Source organism: Crinia signifera, chromosome 9, assembly GCF_055691185.1.
Source record: "Crinia signifera chromosome 9, ASM5569118v1, whole genome shotgun sequence".
NCBI classification, from domain to species: Eukaryota; Metazoa; Chordata; class Amphibia; order Anura; family Myobatrachidae; genus Crinia; species Crinia signifera.
Genome location: NC_139225.1, coordinates 88,708,422 through 88,730,853, shown reverse-complemented (window position 1 = coordinate 88,730,853; position 22,432 = coordinate 88,708,422). Strand labels below are relative to the sequence as shown.

The 22,432-nt window shown below is 43.9% G+C and overlaps 1 protein-coding gene across 4 annotated transcripts in view; it reads right to left on the bottom strand.

Annotated features, from left to right (window-relative positions):
- The window catches only part of GAB3 (GRB2 associated binding protein 3), a 117,389-nt gene that overhangs the window by 24,409 nt on the left and 70,548 nt on the right, over window positions 1-22,432 (bottom strand). For all 4 annotated transcript variants that reach the window (XM_083159339.1, XM_083159341.1, XM_083159342.1 and 1 more), the window contains 2 exons: window positions 10,614-10,827; window positions 1,854-2,281 (listed from right to left, as the gene is read on the bottom strand). In XM_083159339.1, coding sequence (XP_083015465.1) covers window positions 1,854-2,281; window positions 10,614-10,827 — 642 coding nt within the window. The remainder of the gene's footprint in view (window positions 1-1,853; window positions 2,282-10,613; window positions 10,828-22,432) is intronic.

The following is a 22,432-nucleotide window of genomic DNA, read 5'->3' as shown; positions in this document are numbered from 1 at the left end:
TATAATAATCAAATTGTGGACTAACTAAGAAAATCCTGTCCATTGTCACATAACTCACCCTAAGGATGAGATAAAATCACAATTTACTTAACAATATTTTTATCTGACTTTCTCAAATGAGAAACATTTGGCCTAGGGGCACCGTTAAAAAAAAATTCTGAAACTCTGGAGTGCTGTAATTCAAAAAAGTTTGGGAACCACTGACCTAACCTCTAATAAGTGTGTTACTTTGGTAAGTTGAACGTACCTGAACACCATATTTGCCTTGTTTAATGTGCCTGCTAGTTATTCATTTTGTTATAATGGTCATTTACTATATTGTTTGCATTGCCACAATAATGATGTTGCTGAAGTCAGTATATATTATACTGTATATAATTATAGTACATGATAATCCTTCACTAAACAGCTGTGTCTTCATCTTGGTGCTGAAGTTGATGGACCAGTTTCTGTAGAGCAGCGCTGTTGGTGGTTACAATGAGATTTGCCATAAGCAGTCATATCTGTCACAGTCCACAGTTTCACTTGACACTGAACAAAGAAATCTAGTTTTTGTGTTCATAAAAGCAGTACGTTTGTTCACATAGCACACATTGTATGTACTGTATGGCCTAAGATTTACTACTATAAAATGAATAGAATGTTTTGTACAAGCGGCTGCTCCCAGGTATCATCCCACCATTAGTGCTATTAAACATATAGCCATTCATTTGCATATTAATGTTTCTGCCCAGCATGTGAAATGCATACATGTGTTTCAGTTAAACAGGTACAATCGCCAAGCAAGCAGGGAGAGTTATAGTAATATTTACAACATAATGAGAGCTGATGGGTGAGAGGGAACTCCAAGATAAAAAGCAGAGAACCTTTACAATAGGCATTTTGAATGGGCCCATTTCCATATGCTTTAAGAGACACACTTCTATGCAGCAGTTGCAAAATGCTTGCCCCATAATTCATTTTCTGAACCATAGTAGTGCCTTAGTTAGTACTACGCCTCATTCACATTGAGGCTCATTCAGGTCCAGTTGTATGTGTGCTATTATGCACAAGTACTGATGTTCGGTACCTCGTGCATGCATAGGACCCATTCTGTGCAAACAGGTCCAGTGACAGAAACAGCGAGGGGGAGACAACCAGTGGCGCAGTGTGTGTGTGTGTGTGTTTATGTGTGTGTGTTTATGTGTGTAGGGGGAGCGGGTGCTTTTACCTGTTCCTGATGAAGGGACCCAGTGTCCTAGGACAGGCTGCCGCTGCAGTACGCCCTCTCAACCCACACTGCTCACTACGGAAGCACGAGGCATCTCCTTGTAATAGATGCCTCCTACTGCATCACCACAAAGCGCGATCAAAGAAAGCAGCAGTTCTAGCAACTCCACTCTCTCCTGAATGAGCCTCTTTATGTCACATTGTAGCGCTACCAGTACACAGCACCCCCTTATTCACATTATGGCATACAATGTCCCCAGTTCATATTGTGCCACAATACAGTGCTCCTAGTTAATATTATCTAACATTATAATGTTCTCCAGTTCATTTTATACCACATTATAATGAATATGTCCAGGGGAAAAACTAGATATATTTTATACCATAGGGCGAAAGTTTGTAAGGGTTCCTTTGCATCGATAGGATGTACTTAGGAACCTAAAAGTCAGAATGCCAACAGCGCCATCCGGGGTTACGATTAGGCACTAGGGGAGGGATAGACTGCAGGGGTGTGGTGGGGGGACCAGTTAAGGTAGTTTCCTCATATATATTTAAACTCATACTTATGAAAAACGTGTTTAATGACAACCCACTTTAAAAAAGCCACTTATAAATTTTACACATACTGTAAAGCACATATTTACCTTTCCAGTTGCTGACACTGTCCAAACTGGAGAGTGAAATTCGTCTTGGTTCCATTCCGGATAAACAATGTCCATTCTGGATGCTTCCAGTGAAAATAACGTCAGCCCTCAGGTCAGGAAAATGGTTTGGTTTGGGAGGTCTTGGTGGGGGAGTGATGGGTAATATTTCAGTGTCACTGACTCCACTGTGAATTTTCTCAGCTGAAAACGTCTGTGCTAAAGAGGGCCCCAGCAGTGGGGAGGACGAGGAGAAGTCACTAGAAGAACCATTTGATTCTAAGTCTTTGAATATATGGAAAGCTGTAGACTGCATATGATTATGGTGAAAGTTAACATTGTAGAGAGCCTGGGTTGGTATGTTGTCAAGGAACACATCATCAGAAGAGGTCTGCTCAAGAGACTTATCGGAGTTTGACCAAGCATCGCATCTGAAATAAAGCACAACATATACAATTACAATGGTAACATGTTGCAGCTTCTTCTTAACCATTTTTGCTTGATTCACTTGAAGATGTGCCCTGGGTTGGTGGTCTTGGGCATTTAAAATGATTTATGGTGAAAGTAATAGGCAAAACCAGCGCTTGTGGCTTCCAAGTAACCAAAACAGTGCTATCTGCTGGCAGCGAGTGAAACGACAGATGCTGAGTAGGCTGGGCCCTGTGCTTCTTGTAGAATGGAAGGTCTGGGCCTAGCCAAGTTAGCTACAGCAGCATGCAGTGTCATCCATCCAGCCTGTCAGAATCATGCTTATTTATGTGACTAATAACAAATGTGTTGTCATGTGGTTTGGCAAACGGTCACATAATTCATTCCCTGATCTCCGTGCCTCACATCTGTAAAAATCCACATTGCGGTTTATAATCGTCCGTTTTTTATTCGTGCACTTTGATGTGCAGTTTTGCCTTTAATAAATTGCACAGTTTAGAAACCGCAAATCGAAGTTGAGAAAGCTGCACTTGAATAACTCTACGCCTTAGTTACTCTTCTGCAGCAGAAATCATACATAATTACATATAAAAACCAAATTATTCCCATTACTTCATGAAGTGGAGATCTAAGTATGATAGCAAAGTGAACAGCTGCAGAACTAGAAAATAAAAGTATCACTTCACATACAGTAGAATTTGGCACTTACTCCAAAGTTCTCTAGCTGAGAGGCAAATGGACTGTCGTGCCAGTGTCTATGTTATAGATTGCAGTATTCCCATACTTGTCAGCGCACAAGATGGCAAGGCTCTTGCTTATATGATGGAACGCACTCCTCATCTGGTTAACATGTATTTGGCTATTTTTAAACTGAAGTCAGAGTTTTCCATCCTCCATCTGATTCTCACAGATGATACCAAGTGGGAGGGACTGTACGATCTCTCTAAGTGTCATTAAGTGAGAACACTCAGTGCTGTTCAGCTTGGATCTGAGATTAAGTGAAATGTCTTCAACAAGCAAATTACACATCTTTCTTGTATGGGTTTGCCATAAATTGTATTTAAAAGGGCAAATACCCATCCAAAATGAGCAATCCACAGTATCGGGAGTATTTTACATGGAAAACCATATGACTCAGTTACCCCTAGGGATGTTTTAGATCAACTGTGTCATAGGTAATGATAAGCAAAAAACATTTCTAACCATATACATTGCTGGAGCCGCTCTGTTGTTGAAGAACAGCAACTATCATGTTCTCTCTCCTGCTGTTAGAGAGGGCACGTAGTGATCTTAGGTATGTGTCTAGCACCGCTGCTTGATACAGGTCATACATACAGATGTAGCCCCTCTCATTCAGTCCCGGCACCCTCCAAAACCGCCCCTCTGGCGAGCGCCGGCGGAGAGGGACTCCATTAAAACTGGGACGCACGTGCATGCATCTCGCGCGCATCCCAGTCTATCAATGGCGGTGCAGCTGGTCCCTGCCCGTCTTCGCTACAGGGAGACGGGCAGGGTTAGGGGAAGGGTCAGGACAGCGAGGGGGACCATCGGTAGCTGCGGCGGAGGGGACCCAGGAGGAGCTCTGTTGCCCCGTGGCGCGCGAGGATTAGACCCGCTCCATCTGTATTCTACTTTATATAAACATTTCTTTTTATATTTATAATCCTAAACAATGATTAGGGTAAAGCCACAGAGACTGATACAGTGGAGAGAGAGATAAAGTACCAGTCAGTTCCTAGCTGCCATGTTACAGGCTGTGGGTTAAAAATGACAGGAGCTGATTGGCCCATACTTTATCTCTCTCTATCATTTCATCACTCTCCAAGGCTTAGTGCCAGGGCCGAATCCAAGCATATTAGCACCCTGAGCAAAAAACTTCCAAAGCGGAAAAAAGTGGGCATGACCTAGCAACTTTATAACACATACTGTATGCCCTCATGGTGCCAGATACAGCTATGTCCCCACAGTGCTGCCAGTTACACATACTGTATGCCCCAACAGTGCTGCCAGTTACACATACTCTATGCCCCAACAGTGCTGCCAGTTACACATACTGTATGCCCCACAGTGCTGCCAGTTACACATACTGTATGCCCCCACAGTGCTGCCAGTTACACATACTGTATGCCCCCGCAGGGCTGCCAGTTACACATACTGTATGCCCCCGCAGGGCTGCCAGTTACACATACTGTATGTCCCCACAGGGCTTCCAGTTACACATACTGTATGTCCCCACAGGGCTGCCAGTTACACATACTGTATGCCCCACAGTGCTGCCAGTTACACATACTGTATGCCCCCACAGTGCTGCCAGTTACACATACTGTATGCCCCCACAGTGCTGCCCGTTACACATACTGAATGCCCCCACAGGGCTGCCAGTTACACATACTGAATGCCCCCACAGGGCTGCCAGTTACACATTCTGTATGCCCCCACAGTGCTGCCAGTTACACATACTGTATGCCCCCACAGTGCTGCCCGTTACACATACTGAATGCCCCCACAGGGCTGCCAGTTACACATACTGAATGCCCCCACAGGGCTGCCAGTTACACATTCTGTATGCCCCCACAGTGCTGCCAGTTACACATACTGTATGCCCCCGCAGGGCTGCCAGTTACACATACTGAATGCCCCCACAGGGCTTCCAGTTACACATACTGTATGCCCCCACACTGCTGCCAGTTACACATACTGTATGCCCCCACACTGCTGCCAGTTACACATAATGTATACCCCACAGTGCTGCCAGTTACACATACTGTATGCCCCCACGGTGCTGCCAGTTACACATACTGTATGCCCCCACAGTGCTGCCAGTTACACATACTGTATGTCCCCACAGTGCTGCTGAGTGTGCTCCGCGGCTGCCTCTGAGTCCTGCCACTGCTGCTGCCTGTGTTTGAGGGGAAGAGTGCATTGCACTCCAGCATCCTGCTTCTACTGGGGGCCTATTTAAAATTGCGTCCGACTGACGGCCGCCCTTAGGAATCGGCGCCCAGCGCGGCCGCTCCTAAAGCAAGTGCCGCGAGTCGGCCCTGCTTAGTACATCTTCATGACAACAAGTTCCTAGAACTCTTTCACTGTAGTGGAACAGTTGTTCCTTTTAAATAAAAAGGGTTGTCCTATTGAGGAATGAATATGTAGAAATGGGGGAATGTTTTCATTTTGCAAAGCCCATTAGGAGCATATGTAACTTAATCAGTTTTTTAACGCAAAACCTCACCTTAAACTTATACTGCTGTTAATAGTGATCATTAGCATATACGCAGCAGGGAACTGACCCATGATGGTGTACAGTATATCCGGACGATATGTTGGTCGTATCTTGGCTGGATCTCTACTTGAATATAGCTATTTCTGATTGGTAACTGGATGGTAATGCTAAGGTAGCACACAAGTAATCTGATTTGCTGGTGATGCTATACATCCATGCAAATTTGATTTGTGCATATGGCAAGGGAAAGCCTGTATCTGATGGATCTCTTGAACCCAGCCGCTTGCTGCTGTGGGTGAAAAATCAGGGGGCCACAAAGTTTTGGTTGAATCTAGCCTTTAACACAAATAAACATGACCCTACAGATGATTAATGATTCCTATGTCTAGATAATAGTAATTAAATCACGTTTCCCATCATGCATGCTAATACAAATGCTTTAGTTACTCTTTCCTGTGGAGAAACAAGGTTAAAAAATAACAAGCTTATCGTTCCTTACAAGCATTTGAATTCAAATACTTGTACAGTATAAAAAAAATAAAAAAGATTAGCATCTGCTGTTTTTTTTTAGTATGTTTTATTCTGAAACATTATCCTCACAGTTCATTTTCAACAAATGTACATGTTTGTGTAACTCATGAGGGCTCCCATGCGCTTTTGCTGTGCACAAAAGGGAGCTTTCATATACAATGACAATGCTCCTACATCCGGGTATGGTGTAATAAAAGATATCACAACTTAAAGTCCAATTAAATTTAATCCACTCTGAAATGGTTTACGATCATTTCCCATAGCTAGGTCAGTGCCCACGTTTTCTCAGGCTTCAAAAAGAAACAGAAAGTTAACTCTGTATGTAGCAAACAGGAAAAAATGACTACCTAAACCATTTTGGATTCAGCGGCATGACTTTAGAAAAGTGTACATATAGAAATGCGAGATTCAATTATTTTTTGCCACTGATTCCAACACTGTACATGGTGTCACTTGCGGAATCTTTCATAAAAGTATTGGGACCAGATGCACTCAGGCCCCTTTCACACTCACACCGGCAGGCGCTGGGCGGCAAATCCCAGCATGAACAAAAGCTGTGCACAGTAGTCAATAACGGACAGGAGTGTGTCCATTCACATGGGGTGGCCACCCGGTTGCAGCCGGCTGTAACCACTGGAAAGGATGGGTGTGGCCATCCCAACCATTGTAAACTTCTGTGCACGGCACCGCTTCTTGGCTGTGCGGCTATCGCCGCCCGGCTGCCAGTGTGTGTGTGAAAGGGGCCTTAAGCTTCTACAGTGATAAAATGCAAAGTGATAAACAACCAACCAATCAGCTCCAACCTGTCATGACACAGGCTGTGTTTAAAAACTGTCAGGCAGGAGCTGATTGGTTGGTTGTTTATCACTCTCAATTTTATCACTTTTGAATCTCGGTGCATCTGGCCCTTGGTCTGGTTCAGAGGCAAGAACCAATCATATAAAGAAGCATTCTGCCCTCTGCCATGTTGTACTGCAGTAGAGGCAGATTTATAATGTGCATGGAGATTTAGTGGTATGTCTAGTTACCTGTTGTATTCACCACGTGGGAAAGTTCCATGTTTAGCACTCAGGGCTAGTCACCTATTCTGCATTTCTCACACATGTTAAACTTACTGGAAACACAATCTTCCCACACAGATCTGTACTCTTATATTGTTGCTGCAGCCCAAACAGTCCCTCTTGGCGCTCCATGTCCGTGAGACAGCACTGGGCATCTTTTTTTAACCCTTTGAGTACCAACATCTTTGTGAGAGATGTGCAAAATGATAGTGCTAAAATGCCAGCGTGGCTCACATTTGTTTGTTATATAAATGCAAATAAACAGTGCTGTGTAAAATAGATCATATTTTCTATATCAGGTAAACATTACAGGTCATCATGATAAATAAAAATGTTTGCTTGCCAATTTTCAGTCATTTTCTGGTACTTGTGTAGTTTCAGGGCGCCACCGCGCGCACAGTCTGTGTCTGAAACTTGGCAGCCTGTTTAACTGTGCGCGTGCCGCTCTAGCTGTGCTCAGCGCAGCGCGTGGCTGCTTTCCTTATGTAGGCTACGTTATCAGCGTAGCGTTGGGCAGCAGCAGCGCACGATGCCCAGCGCTGACAGGTCACTGTGGTACTTGTAGTTCCACTGTGGAATAGGCAGTCCTGCGCACCGCTGACAATGGGGGCACGTAAACTGGACACCCCGGCAATTTAGACGCTAAAGCGTCTAAATCCAGACTCCCTGAATTGGACAACCCGGCGATTTAGACGTTAAGCATCTAAATCCAGACCACTAAGATGGGGGCATCTAAATTTAGACGCTAAAGTGTCTAAATTTAGTAGGGTCTAGGGGTACACTATTAAACCTGTTCACAATGACACTAGTCGACGTAACAGCTGTCGACCTTGTTAATTCCACTATCCACGCCAACCCGAAGCGTGGCGAGCGCAGCGAGCCCGCGAGGGGCGGCGATACGAGTCCTACGACCTTTTCATACCCCCACTATCCACGTCGGCGTGGAGTTGATTTTAAAAAGTGTGGCGAGCCCGAAGCGTGGCGAGCGGCCGCGGATACCTGTGAAGTCCGCGAGGGGACGCGGATACCTGTGAAGGTATCCGCTGCGCTCGCCACGCTTCGGGCTCGGTGGCTCGCTGCGCTCGCCACACTTTATAAAATCAACTCCACGCCGACGTGGATAGTGGGGGTATGAAAAGGTCGTAAGACGTGTACCGCCGCCGCTCGCCACGCTTCGGGTTGGCGTGGATAGTGGAATTAACAAGGTCGACAGCTGTTACCTCGACTAGTGTCATTGTGAACAGGTTTAATAGTGTACCCCTAGACCAGTGTTTTTCAACCACTGTGCCGTGGCACACTAGTGTGCCTTGAGCTATTCTCAAGTGTGCCCCCAGATTTAGAGATGCCCAAACCAGTTTACAGCCACCACCAGTGCAACTGTCATTTACTGGTCTCTTTTTTTTTTTCATGTAAAGGGCCAATGTATTTTATTTTTGTTAACTGTGGGGACCAGTGTGATTGTTTTTAATATGGGGGCCAAAAGGTTTTTTTTTTCCTGTGGGGGGGCAATGTGTTTTGACCTGTGGGGATCTCATGGTGTGCCCTGGCAATTTTAAAATCTTATTTAGTGTGCCGCAAGGTAAAAAGGTTGAAAATCACTGCCCTAGACCCTACTAAATTTAGATGCCGCCATCTTAGTGGTTTGCAGGGAGTCTGGATTTAGACGTCTAAATCTAGACGTCTAAATTGCCGGGGTGTCCGGTTCAGGGAGTCTCTGGATTTAGACGCTAGAGCGGCACGCGCACAGTAAACACAGAGTCTGGCAGACTGCCAAGTTTCAAAGTTTCACTGTGCGTGCAGTGGTGCCGTGAAACTACACAAGTACCTTTTCACTAATCACAACACTCGCAGGGTTAAAATCTTTTAAATTGAAGATGCTCCTTAGCCTCAACACTTGTATATCTGTGTGCATCTGAGTTTCTGCATCTGTATATGATATAGAGATATGATGCAGCGACAGTCACCTGATCTAACAAATGGATGTACACCTTAAGTTTGTATTGTATGTTGTTATTTCTATTAATGTAAATAGTAATGTTCCCCTAATAGATCTGTGAATAATATATCGGCAAGCTGCTGAGATTATAGATGGGGTACAGTTTGCTGAAGCTATCAACCATGGGATATGGTCGCTAGGTCGACAGTATGAAGGTTGACATACATTAGGTCGACCACTAAAGGTGGACACATGAAATAGGTCTATAAAAGCATTAGGCCGACAATGGGAAGGTCAACAGTCAAAAGGGTGAAATCTAATTTTTTTTTGTTTTTTTTTCTCAAAAACAGGCGGTATTTCATACTCTGGGAGGGGAGGGAGGATAGAACAGTGTGCCCGAAGCATGGCAAGCGCAGCGAGGGAATGCGGTACACTGATACGGAGTCCATGTCAACTTACGTCGACATTCAGCACAAAAATCAGTGTACCGCATTCCCTCGCTGCGCTTGCCATGCTTCGGGCACACTGTTCTATCCTCCCTCCCCGCCCTAGTGGATGGCAGAGTATGAAACACCGCCTGTTTTAGAGGGGGAAAAAAAAAACATGAAAAACTGCGCTGTACTTTTGCCCAACCTGCAGTGCAATATGGATTTGCCCATTTTGAGAACAAATTTGCCCCGCGATCAGGCCTGAATTAGGCAACCATAAATTATCCCGGCGGTTGAAATACCAACGCCGTAATCCCGACTGCCGAAATCCCGACAAGGGGGGGCCGTGGATCGCCCCCCCCCCCCTGCATGTGTCATGGACACCCTACAGAGGGAGAAATTGCCGGGTTTTCGGTGGTCGGTATTCCGGTGTCGGTATTTCGACCGCCGGAATTTTAACTCCATCCGCATTTTCCCCTATGTTGGAGTGTGCTCATCTCTCTGTATGTACTGATGTGTCATCGCTCATCTGACACATGATGCATATGCATTGGGGGTAAGAATAGTCACACTGTGCTGTCAATACCGCAACTTATAAGCTAATGGAACCCAGGACCACATTTGAGTGTGCAATGGCTGTGGACACATCTGTACACTGGTTTCTGAAGCAGACGCAATGGAAAGTCCGCAAGATCTGCTTGGCAAATTGGCTTGCTTCAGAGCTCTGCTTCAGCTCCATAATTATTCACTAAATTCATCATGGTGCGCCATTTACTGCAGTACATTCTACTCCATCTGTACATATAGGTCTCTTCAACAAGTGTGTTGCCAGATCACATGTAACACCTCTTTGCAGAGTGCCATACAATGGGGCAGATGTATTAAGCCTTAACAAGAGATAAACTTCCAGCCAATCACCTCCTAACTGCCACGTAAAAGGCTGTGTTTGAAAAAAGTCAGTAAGGAGCCGATTGGCTGGACCTTTATATCTCTTTATCACCCTTGCATTTATCTCTTGTTAAGGCTTAATACATCTGCCCCAATGTGCTTTATAATGAGCCACATTCTGGTGGTTCTTTACACACAGAACAGATACATTTGGGATGATGGGAACAGTGTCTGTCGGTGGTGTTTACACAGATCGTCTGGCTCACATACCTGGTGGTATTTAGTTTCCCGCTCTCACAGTTTGATAAAAACAGATAGTCTGGGATGAATATGGATTCTGATTCACTCCTGTTCTCTTCTGTTGAGGTATCTGCAGCCGAGCTGTCCACTGAGAAAGAAGGGTCTGTGATTCTTGACGTGTGAGTGGACGCTGCTGGTGAAGCTTGGACTGAGGAGGTGGTATGAGAGAGGCTCTCTACAGAATCTGTTTAAAAGAGTAAATCCCAGTGTTAGCATATTTACATGTCTGGAGACTGTACACATGCCATTTATTAAGTATCGATGCAGGACACAGCGTAGTCCAAATTGTACCAGGTGTTTATATTTCCTAAGAACACTGTTTCCCTGGCTGATAAACACAGCTCAGGGAGTGGGGCCAACAAATGAGCTAAAAAAAATGATTCTCAGAACAAGCCTGTTTACATAATAAGTGCTTCATGGTATGAGCGTCTGCAGCAGTTTCTGTCCAGCCCTCGCCAGATTCCATTAGTTTCCCATGAAGGAGGGAAATGTGCAGCTACTGTAGCAAGAGCTAATGCACAGAGAACGGGTAATCAATATACTATGCAGAGACTGGCCTCTAGATGAATAAGCTTCATACAAGAGCCATTATTTCCATTTACTCTGCATCATATCATGCATATATATATATATATATATATATATATATATATAAATATAATGGGTAGCCCTGCAGTTCTTTTGGAACTACAATCTCATAATACTCTGCACTTTGGCCGCAACATATGGAATGTCATGTAGTATGTAGTGTCAGCATTTATGTCAAGCCAAAGTGAACATTATGCGGTCATACTTGATAGAATAATGTAGCCCATATCCACATCAGCCCTGACTTATACAGTAGGACTCATATTAGAAAATTAAATCAAATTTACACATGCTCATATACTGCTTGACAACGGTGTTTGTGCTGCTAGCTAGTTTGGTTTACCCAACATTTCCTGGGATGCACAAAAATTTTTTTACTATATAAAAACAAATTTTCTGACAGGAAGGCTCATAAATACACAGCCCAAACCCCTGGAAACATAACATTTGTGGAGGGCTTTTCTAAATTTGACCCATAGTCGCTTAATATCTCTTAGGCCTGATGAAATATCAAATTGTTTTTTTCTGTACGAAGGCTTCCTGGTACTCTTTACTTAGTACGGCGCCCATCGCGGGCATTGAATGCACTAAAAATTCGGGTGCGACGCGACCGACGCGATGCCCGCGATTTTCCATATGGAACAATGTTAAATGTCTCAATTGACCCGATTTTCCTGTTCAATGCCTCAATTGACCCGATTTTTCCATAGGAAACAATGTTAAACGGCCCACAGAGGCCAAATAGGCCCCCTGAAGTGTGAAATTGTTAACGCCACCCCACGATCAACGTGAACCCGAAGCGTGGCGAGCGCAGCGAGCCCGCGAGGGGCGGCGGTACGCGTCCTACGACCTTTTCATACCCCCACTATCCACGTCGGCGTGGAGTTGAGAATAGAATAGTGTGGCGAGCGCAGCGAGCCACCGAGCCCGAAGCGTGGCGAGTGGACGCGTTTACCTGCGCTCGCCACACTATTCTATTCTCAACTCCACGCCGACGTGGATAGTGGGGGTATGAAAAGGTCGTAGGACGCGTACCGCCGCCGCTCGCCACGCTTCGGGTTCACGTTGATCGTGGGGTGGCGTTAACAATTGTGGGGGCCATTTCACACTTCAGGGTGGCTATTTGGCCTCTGTGGGCCATTTAACATTGTTTCCTATGGAAAAATCGGGTCAATTGAGGCATTGAACAGAAAAATAGGGTCAATTGAGACATTTAACATTGTTCCCTATGGGAAATCGCGGGCATCGCGTCGCATCCGATTTTTAGTGCATTCAATGGCCGCGATGCCCGCGATTTTTTTACCTGCGATGCCCACGATCAAAATCGTGGGCGCCGTGCTAGGTAAAGAGTACCGGCTTCCTATACAAATACCTAAAAATGTTATTCAGGATTTTGTCCCAATCAATCCCAAAAGGATCAAATTTCTATTCAGAAGTGCAATTCTGTCCCCCAAGGATGACAAGGCTATGATCATTAATCGCAATCTACTTAAGTTGTTCGAAGGGGCAGAAATGGAGTACAGATCTATAGACTCAGTGGTGCAAATGAATGATGCGGTCTACTACTCGATGGAGTTCCTCAACCCTCTCCTCTCAGCCTAGGAGCTTCTTCTCAATGTGGAGGTTCCAGTGAAGTTGATGTGGAACCTCAACCCTCCTAAACTCTGCAATGGCAACAGACTCTGGGCCAGATGCACTAAGCTTCAAAAGTGAAGATAAAAAAAAAAGAGTGATAAACAGCCAGCCAATCAGCTCCTACCTGCCATGTTACAGGCTGGGTTTAAAAAATGTCAGGCAGGAGCTGATTGGCTGGTTGTTTATCACTCTCCATTTTGTCACTTTTGAAGCTTAGTGCATCTGGCCCTGTGAGTGGAGACCCTACACAGGAACCAGCTATGTTCAGGGGCAGTCGGTGTTCATACCCGGCATACCATCATTGCATTACAAAGCCATTCCAAACGACATTAAGCTCAAAGTTTTCCCATTTCACTATTTCACATAATTTTTAACCTATCTTTCTGTAACCCATATCAAACAGATACATTTAATTTTCTTAAATATACAGTTATAACTTAATATGTAACAAAATCACTTGTTTTGTTCCTATCCCTGTTGTGGGTAACATGAATTCTACTAGCACATTTGTCAGTTAAGCACTTACATACAGTATATTACTGTATTCTGGAGAGATTAATACTAGCCCATTATTATAAAAGGTGTCCTGCAGTGTCCTTTGTATACACAACCAATGTCTTTTGTCTTATGTATACACAAATTAATCTTTTTTATTAATATATTTTTTATTTGATGCAGAGGTGTCTTAAATCTGTTTTTATGCATTTTATTATACTGTCCCCACAGCCTAATCTCTGTCTCTCGCTCTCATCCTGTGCTGCAGTGTTTTGTAAATCATTCTTATTCTTTTGAACTACATTGTTCACAAAGAAACAACATTTATGAGCAGGGAAGAGCATGTAGAGATCTTGGCAAATATTAAACCCAAGATTCCTATGGTTTTTCACTATAATAAATCAGTGTTCAGTTGCACATTTTTTTCTTTATTTAGACTACAAGGCCCACTCACACCAATATTGGCTGCCTATGGAGAACTGAATTCTTAACACTAAAAAAAAACCATGGTGTGGCTCGTTTGAAGATCCTGCAAGCCAGCACACTTAGATAAACCCAGCTTCCAATAAATAACAGGGAGTTTTATTTTAGCTATATAGAATAACCACAATGCACTTGACAAAAATATGCATAACAAATGATAAAATATCTAAAAACACATAATGTATGCTTAACCTAAGATGTCAACACGTGACATTGTCCCTTATTCAGATCAGATGGCAGTACAAATTTGTTCTCAAAATAGGCAAAACCATGCTGCACTGCAGGTGGGGCAGATGTAACATGTATAGAGTGAGTTACATTTGGGTGGGGTGTGTTGAAACTGAAATCTAAATTGCAGTGTAAAAATAATGCAGTCAGTATTTACCCTGCAGCAAACAGAGAAAGAAATGTCCTTATATTGAGGTGCACAAAAATTGAAGAGATTATTCAAAACTGTGATATTGTTAAAACTGACATATAGACAGTGATACTGGTGTTTTAAAAAGAAGGTGGCAGGCTGATGACACACTGAAATAAACTAATACAGTATATCAGAGCCGGATTTGTCACTGTGCCCGTGAGGCACGGGCCTAGGGGCGGCACCTATTACGGGCGGCAGCACGTGTCCCCTGTCATTTCGCTGATTTTTTTAAACATAGCTGTGATAAAAGACAGCTAACCGCCGGGACCTGCCTGCCACCTTCTGCGGGAGCCGCACACCGCTGGGAGCTGGGACTCGCCATGCTACCTCTTGTGGGAAGCCAAAGCCGCCTACTGCTGGAACCCACCTGCCACGTCTTGCAGGAGACTGGAGACGCACACAGCCAGAAGCCGGGACCCGCCTGCTACCTCTCCCGGGGGGTCCGGAGCCGCATACCGCCGGGACCAGCCTGCCACGTCTCGCCGAGGGCCTGACAGGACAGAGGAGTAATGGACATGTGGAGCCAGCAAGTAAACACTGCCCTCTCCCTCTCTGTGACTGTCCCCTCACTCCCCTCTCTTTGACTCCTCATTCTCTCTCCCTCGATGACTCACTGTTCCCTATCACCCACTCTCTAATAATGGAGGGGGGGGGGGGGTTTGGGCGGCCAAAATTATTGTGCCTAGGGGCGGCCTGACCCCTAAATCCGGCACTGCAGTGTATGTGATACTAGTGCATCTCATCAAACAGCGTGACACGTGGTCACAGAGATTAGGCTGCACCTGGGTCACAGTGGCCCTTTATTTTATAAATTATATTATCGCCTCCATGTGTCCAGTGGGCAAATGAATAAAGTCTTTATTATAACTGACATGCAGAATGACCACCCATACAACTGTTAATACATATGTTCCATCTGTGGGGTGTTTAAATACAGTGGGGCGGTATAAAGTCTTTATTATAACTGACATGCAGAGCAGCCACCCATGTAGCAGTTAATACAAATATTCCCATTGTGGGGTGTATGTTAAATACAGTAAGGCGGAAGCTGCAACCACACTGGGAAATGCCACCTGGACCTAGTATGGACACCTGTGCTACAGACAACAGTGCTGCACAATTCAAGGGAGGATAAGTAGTATAAGGTGCAAGCTGCTCGTTAGGCCTTACAAGGGCTAGGTTGACAGCACGCTGGAGGAGATCACATAATCAAAATCCAAGTATGAAAATAAAAAGTGGTATTCAGGATGCCAAGCTGCCTGCGCACCGCTAGCCGGCACGCGATTCGCAGATCAGCTTCATCAGGACTAAGGAGCAGCTTGCACCTTATACTACTTATCCTCTCCAGACTTGCGGTGGGACACCCTGGGATTGCAGCTTCCGCCCTACTGTATTTAACATACACCCTACAGTGGGAATATAGGTATTAACATCTACATGGGTGGCTGCTCTGCATGTCAGTTATAATAAAGACTTTATACCGCCCCACTGTATTTTAACACCCCACAGATTGAACATATGTATTAATTTGTATTAATAACTTTATTCATTTGCCCACTGGACACATGGAGGCAATAATATAATTTATAAAATAAAGGGCCACTGTGACCCAGGTGCAGCCTAATCTCTGTGACCATGTGTCACGCTGTTTGATAAGACGCACTTGTATCACATATAGTAGTTTATTTCAGTGTGCCATCCGCCTGCCACCTTATTTTTAAAACACCAGTATTGTCCTACCCGTATCACTGTTTATATGTCACTTTTAACAATTTTGCAGTTTTTAATAATCTGTTCAATAAAAGTTAGTTTTTAATTTTCTTTTGGTGCACCTCAATATAAGGACATTTCTTTATGTTTGCTGCTGTATATTCTCCCATGTCTTATGGTCGCGCCCCCCCATTTAGTCACTAATTGGTGACTCCTATCGATTTGCATAAAGTGGGTCCTATTTTCCTACACTATAGTGCTGTGCCACTGGCATCTCCCCTTCTTGTTGTACCAGTATATACCCTGCACAGAAATAAAATAACTCACACAAATCTAAGTCTCTCTATAGATCAGGGGTGGGGAACCTCAGGCCCAGGGGTTGTATGCGTTCCCCGTAGCCAGTCTGAGTGGCCTGCGCACCCGCCCGGCGGCTTTGCCGGGAGTCAAGTACAGGGGAATTCTCGTGAGAGGTCGGTAATTCTTGCAAGATACCTCCTAATCAACAGCAGCCAGGGACTGTCAGTCCTATTTAACGGCAGCCGCCAGAGCGTGGGACGGCTGCAGCAGGACAATTTGTAAGATAAATTCTTACAAATAAGGATTTTTTCCCCATACAAACGGCCCTTGGCACAAAAAAGGTTCCCCACCCCTGCTATAGATGTTCGATCTGCCCCACCTGCAGTGCACATAGTTTTGCCTATTTTGAGAACACATTTGTACTGCGATCAGATCTGAATAAGGGCCATAGTGGTTAGTCTTGCAGCATTTTGACACAGTGATTATCATTACTGTCTCACTGCACTGGAGCTATTACATCAATTCTTTAATAACAACGTTCTTATAGATGTGTAGGTGTGTAGTTTATATGTTCCCTATGCGTTTGTATGTTTTTTTTTCCTGGTCCTAAAGTTACAACCATTATTTCACAGACATACTGGTAGGGTAACTGGCTGTTGACTTAAATAAATAAATGCACTGTAGTGTGTTAGGGAATTTATACTGTGTGCTCCGGTGGTGCAGAGAGCAGTGTGAATGACAAATATTCTCTGTACAGCTATTTGTAATCAGTGGTGCTTTGTAATTGATAAGAATGATGATGAAACTGCATTGTAGTGTGCGATTATACTACACAGCATACACAGGCAGCATTGCTGGATCTCAACAACTACAATTATATGCACAATGTGTCTATGGAATATGTACATAACTGTCAGATAACTTCATTCTAGACAGCACAAGTTTTTAGGTCACCTTCCAATCTTCAGTTTCTTGTCTACCAGATAACAAAGCAAAAGTTACTGTAGATACAGTTAATATTCAAAGACTTATAGTATAATGCCATACCTTCTGACACATTACACAGTCATTCAATAAGCAGGGTTTACAACATGGTTGCCGGATGATGGTCCTACAGTAGGGATCCCAACGGTAGGCATGCTGACATCGGAATCCCGACTGTTCAAATGCCTTACAGTTGGGATCCCGATTGACAGGGTTATTCTCCCTTGTGGGGGTCCACGACCCCATAGAGGGAGATTAGAACCTTTGACCACGCAGCGATCCGCCAAGTCCACAGGGTACCGAGCCTGCAAGGTGTACCATCGGTTGAGATTCCAATGTCGTATACTGACCATCGGAATCCTGACTGTCGGGCAGCCATACCAAACCCTTACTACACATTTTGCTCTAATGTTCAGAATCCATAAACTTATTTGTCATGTTTAGTGATCTTAATACTAATACTGGCCACACATCAGACCTACTTTCCTCCAACCATCCAACTACTTGATTGGATGGAATAAAAATCTGGTACTGGATGGGAGCAAATGGAATTTGTAATTCAGTCATTTGCTCTGAAAATCTGGAAATGGACAAAACTTGTCGCTCAGACAAATTAATATAAGTTGTATCTGTTTTGTTTAAATAATTTCACTGAATGTTTTTGTCCATTTTCCTGGGTTTGTGAGCAAATTGCTTATTGGCATTTGCTCCCATCCAGTACCAGTTTTTTATTCCATCCAACCAAAAAGTTGGATGGTTGGAAGAAAGTTGGACTGATGTGTGGCCAGCATAAGCAATCTCTGTTTTCATTGGTTGCTAGTTCTTGAGCCTGCAACAACCATCTGATGCTCACTATGGGGCAGGTAAAACAAAACATAAAATACAGTAGATTATGAAATATGCTGGACAATAAACATAATATAATAGACAACTAGGACTGCAATATTTTGACTTTCGACAAATGTGATATGCAATATAAAATGCAATATTTATAAAAGATACTAAATGCAGATCTCTAGCTTGTTAGCTGTAGAAAGCATCCATATTTGCCTCTCCATATGTGCTTATTAGTCAAATGCAGAGTTTTCTCGCTTTTCCTTGTGCTTCTCGCTTTTTGCAGCTCTACCAGGTCACAATTTTAAAACCCCAGCACCATCTCCGTGATATAGGGGGTTATTTTGGTTCACTCTTTCTGACAAATTCCTTCTTAGATGGACAAAACCATGTGCACTGCAGGTGGGGCAGATGTTACTTGTGCAGAGAGAGTTAGATTTGGGTGGGGTTTTACTTAAAAGTGAGATCTATATTGCAGTGTAAAAATAAAGCAGTCAGTATTTACCCTGCACAGAAACAACCCAAATCTAATTCTCGCTGCACATTTTACATCTGCCCCCCTGCAATGCACATGGTTTTGTCCATCTAAGAAGAAATTTGTCAGAAAGAGTGAACCAAAATAACCCCCATAATGTCAACAATGCTGAAAATGCTGTAATCTGCTTCACAATTGTTACTAGTTATTTTGTCATGTAACATGTTAAAACACTTTTCTATGTTGCGACATGACAGAGCTCAGTGTTGAGGTTTTCAGTCTCTGCCATGTTATTCGTAAAATGGTTCACAAGAGAGTTATATTTCCCCGTACTTCAAGCAGTTCCATGTGCAGAGGACTATGGAATAATGAGTCCCCGAGGGCATTAAATATATCACCACATGCACAATAACAAATCCAGGCATCATGGGAGATGTAGTTCATCAACTGATGTCCTGTCATGTGTTTTCTCATCCGTAAGCCCTTTCAGTTATTTGTCACTTCTCTGTAAGCACTGAAGCTCAAGCTGTCTGCATAGTAATTGTTAACAAGAACTAAACTCTTCATTCTTTATTAATATGTACAGTACAGTATGTGTCTTACATGAGACAATATGAGCACTATGGGTAGGGTGCGAGATGTACGCAGTAAGTGCAGTGAGCACAGCAATCCGTTTCATGCTGTGTTTTATACAGCAGATGGAGCACATGGCAGGAACAGTTGTGTCCTGTCAGGAAGTGTCTAGGTGCAGATGTCCCCACAATCTTCTCCCAGCAGTTACTATACATATAATAGCCTTTACACACTCCCTGCAGACTGGCTGCTAAACTCTATACTGTTACCAAATATGTGTCATTCCGTCTCTTATTGAAAGACATTCATCTGTAGTTAAAATCTATAGAGACGTCAGTTTTAAACATTAGCTGTATATAAAAAAAATGATGAATATGATAAATTACAATTTCAGATATTTCCAGGGTGACATTTCTGCTGCGCACATAGAACAGGACTTTGACAGACACATGGGCAGACTTTGGAGAATTATAATATCGAAGTGATGAATGTGATAATGTACTCTTTTGCATTATACATATTCATATTCAATAAACCTTAACTCACAGAGACTGGAGAACACAGATAGATGCTGGTATTCTGCAATGCACTTTTCTCTGGGGATTAGGGACAGCTGCCATCTATGTGTTGAGGAAGAGAAGTGGGGGTGTATCATTTACAAATAGCAAAAAGTGTCATTCCTGCAACTATGATCTATTCATCATTACACAACTATAATCAGTAATTTTGATTGGTCTTCTTGGCAAATACTAGTTATTTGCACTGTGACCGGGGCTGATGCAAGGTTTCTCGGTGCCCTAGGCAAAACTTCAGCTTAGTGGGCACACCACCACCCGCACACCAATACCAACATTCCAGAACCTCAGGTAAAAGTGTGGAGGTGGCATCTTAGAAGCTCAACACCTGCCATCTGCATTAAGTTCAACAAGGATTCCCTACTCCTATAAGAGTGATCCTTATATTTGTGATAGTCAGAATCAGGCCCCCCCCCCCGCCTAATGGTAGAGCCAGCCCTGGATGTGCTGTGAACCTCACTCCTTGAAAGTTTTTTTTTTATTTGGACCACTTTAAGGCTCCATGACTACCAAAACAATAACGCATCCATCACTTCCCTAAAATCAAGGCATGTTCAAACTGTGGCCCTCCAGCTGTTATAATAATACACATCCCAGCATGCCTTGCCATAGTTTTAGTATTCCTGTGGCAAGGCATGATGGGACTTGCAGTTTCACAACAGCTGGAGGGCCATAGTTTGAACATGCCTGCCCTAATCATTACGATGCTCCATGCGGTCATTTTTGGTGCGTTCTTGAGTGTAAGTCTTGTGCTGCTTGACATTGTGAAGGATTTTTTATTGTCTGGAGTAAAAAAAAATAAAAAAATAAAGACCTGCTCATGGCAGATTTAAGCTTACCGGAGTATGACAGCTTGTCATACTCATGCCACATTCAGACATGTAATCCTGGGAATTTGCTGGGTCTAGCAAGCTGGAATATTCACAGGTTTTAGCACCATGACCTTTGTTGGGAGCAGGGATAATGACGAGGACTCCATCCTGGTTGTTTTCTTTCACACATGCAGAAATCATGGGTTGATGCACATTCACTCGCAAAATCCTGGATATAGCGCATGTGTGAAAGGGTGGCCATTCCCAACAATGTTCTACCAAAGAAGGAAATCGCTCCCCACAAACAATCATTTCACTATGCAGTTCCTGCGGCTACAATATAGGAAAGCAGCAGGTAAGTGAGAATGCATCACTGAGCATGGAATGCATTCATCACCCAACTGAGAATAAAACTTTACACTTTGTTTCTCATTAACCAGTAATATTGACCGGCTTATGTATTGGCAGAGCCCCGATAAATCCACGGGCAAATTGCTGGGAATCTTGTTTGGGTGCACATTATTAGTTTAGCTTTAATTTATATGATCAGTTTTGTTTTAAATTCTATGCATATTAATGAGTCAGCGGAGTAAACTCTACCTAGGTATAAAATCCAAAGTAACATCAGGGTCCCACTACTGGAGTTATTTTGTGTGATTCTTGCAACAATTTCAGCAGCAATTAGGCACGTTCCATGTACTGTATATGTAACAACATAGTGAGCAAGGTTTTGTGCATAGATTTTTTTTCTGAAATGTAACTTCAGAGGCTAATTACATGTCTAGATTACAACATTTCTGCCAGTAATATACTTTAGATAAATATACTCTTGGCCAGCTAAAAAGTACATATATGCCTACCAAATGTCAGGCATATACCAGCATTGTTGTCATACAGATGGAGCGCCTCTCACTATTGCTCCGGGATCGCCAGAATCTGTCCGCTGGTGATCGCCGGCGGTGAGACGCTCCATCTGACTGAGCGTCTCAGTTTCCCGTCGGGGGGGGACGGGGGGGGGGGGACGGGAACCCTGTACATCTCCAGTTCAGGAAGACGGACAGGGTTAGGTGTGGGGGGGTGCGGCAAGGCGGCGGGGACCCGAGGCGCCCGTCGGCGAGGCGGCGGGGAGCCCCGTTGTAAGGGGATGCGCACGCATCTCGTGCGTCCCCTTACGGCGGCTGGCCCACGCTCCATCTGTAATTCAGGTCTATGAGTGGTGCTCTTTGATACTGAGTGACTCTAGAACATGCTGCACCATGCTGTGGAAACATAATAAGGAAGTGCAGGGTCATTCAGTCTGTGAGCATCATGTTAGAGACAAGTGCACTCTAGCACTGGAATGGGATCATTGGATAGACATACATTAGGTCTCCAAGCATTAGGTCGACCACTGAAGGTCGACATGCATGAAGGTCGACACAAGCTTAAGGTCGACATGGGGAAGAATGACAGTCAAAAGGTTGAAATGGATTTTTCACTTTTGTCCCGTATCTCGACACAGTCGACATGGGCACTAAAAAAGTGCATCGCTACACTGACCATGCTTCGGGCACACTATTTTATTTGCCCACCACGCCCTAGTGAATGGTAGAGCATGAAATACAGTTTGTGGACTCAAAAAAAAAAAAAAACCCTAATGCTTGTGTCGACCTAATGACCTGTCGACCTAGCCCATGCATACATTTATGAATGTCCACCTTCAGTCATATAGACCTAGGGCCGGATTGCTTCAAAAATGATAAAATGGAGAGTGAAAAACAGCCAGCCAATCAGCTCCTACCTGCCATGTCACAAACTGTGTTTGAAAAATGACAGGTAAGAGGTGATTGGCTGGTTATTTATCACTCTCCATTTTATCACATTTGAAGCTTAGTGCATCTGTCCATTAGTCCTTTTCTCCTATTTAG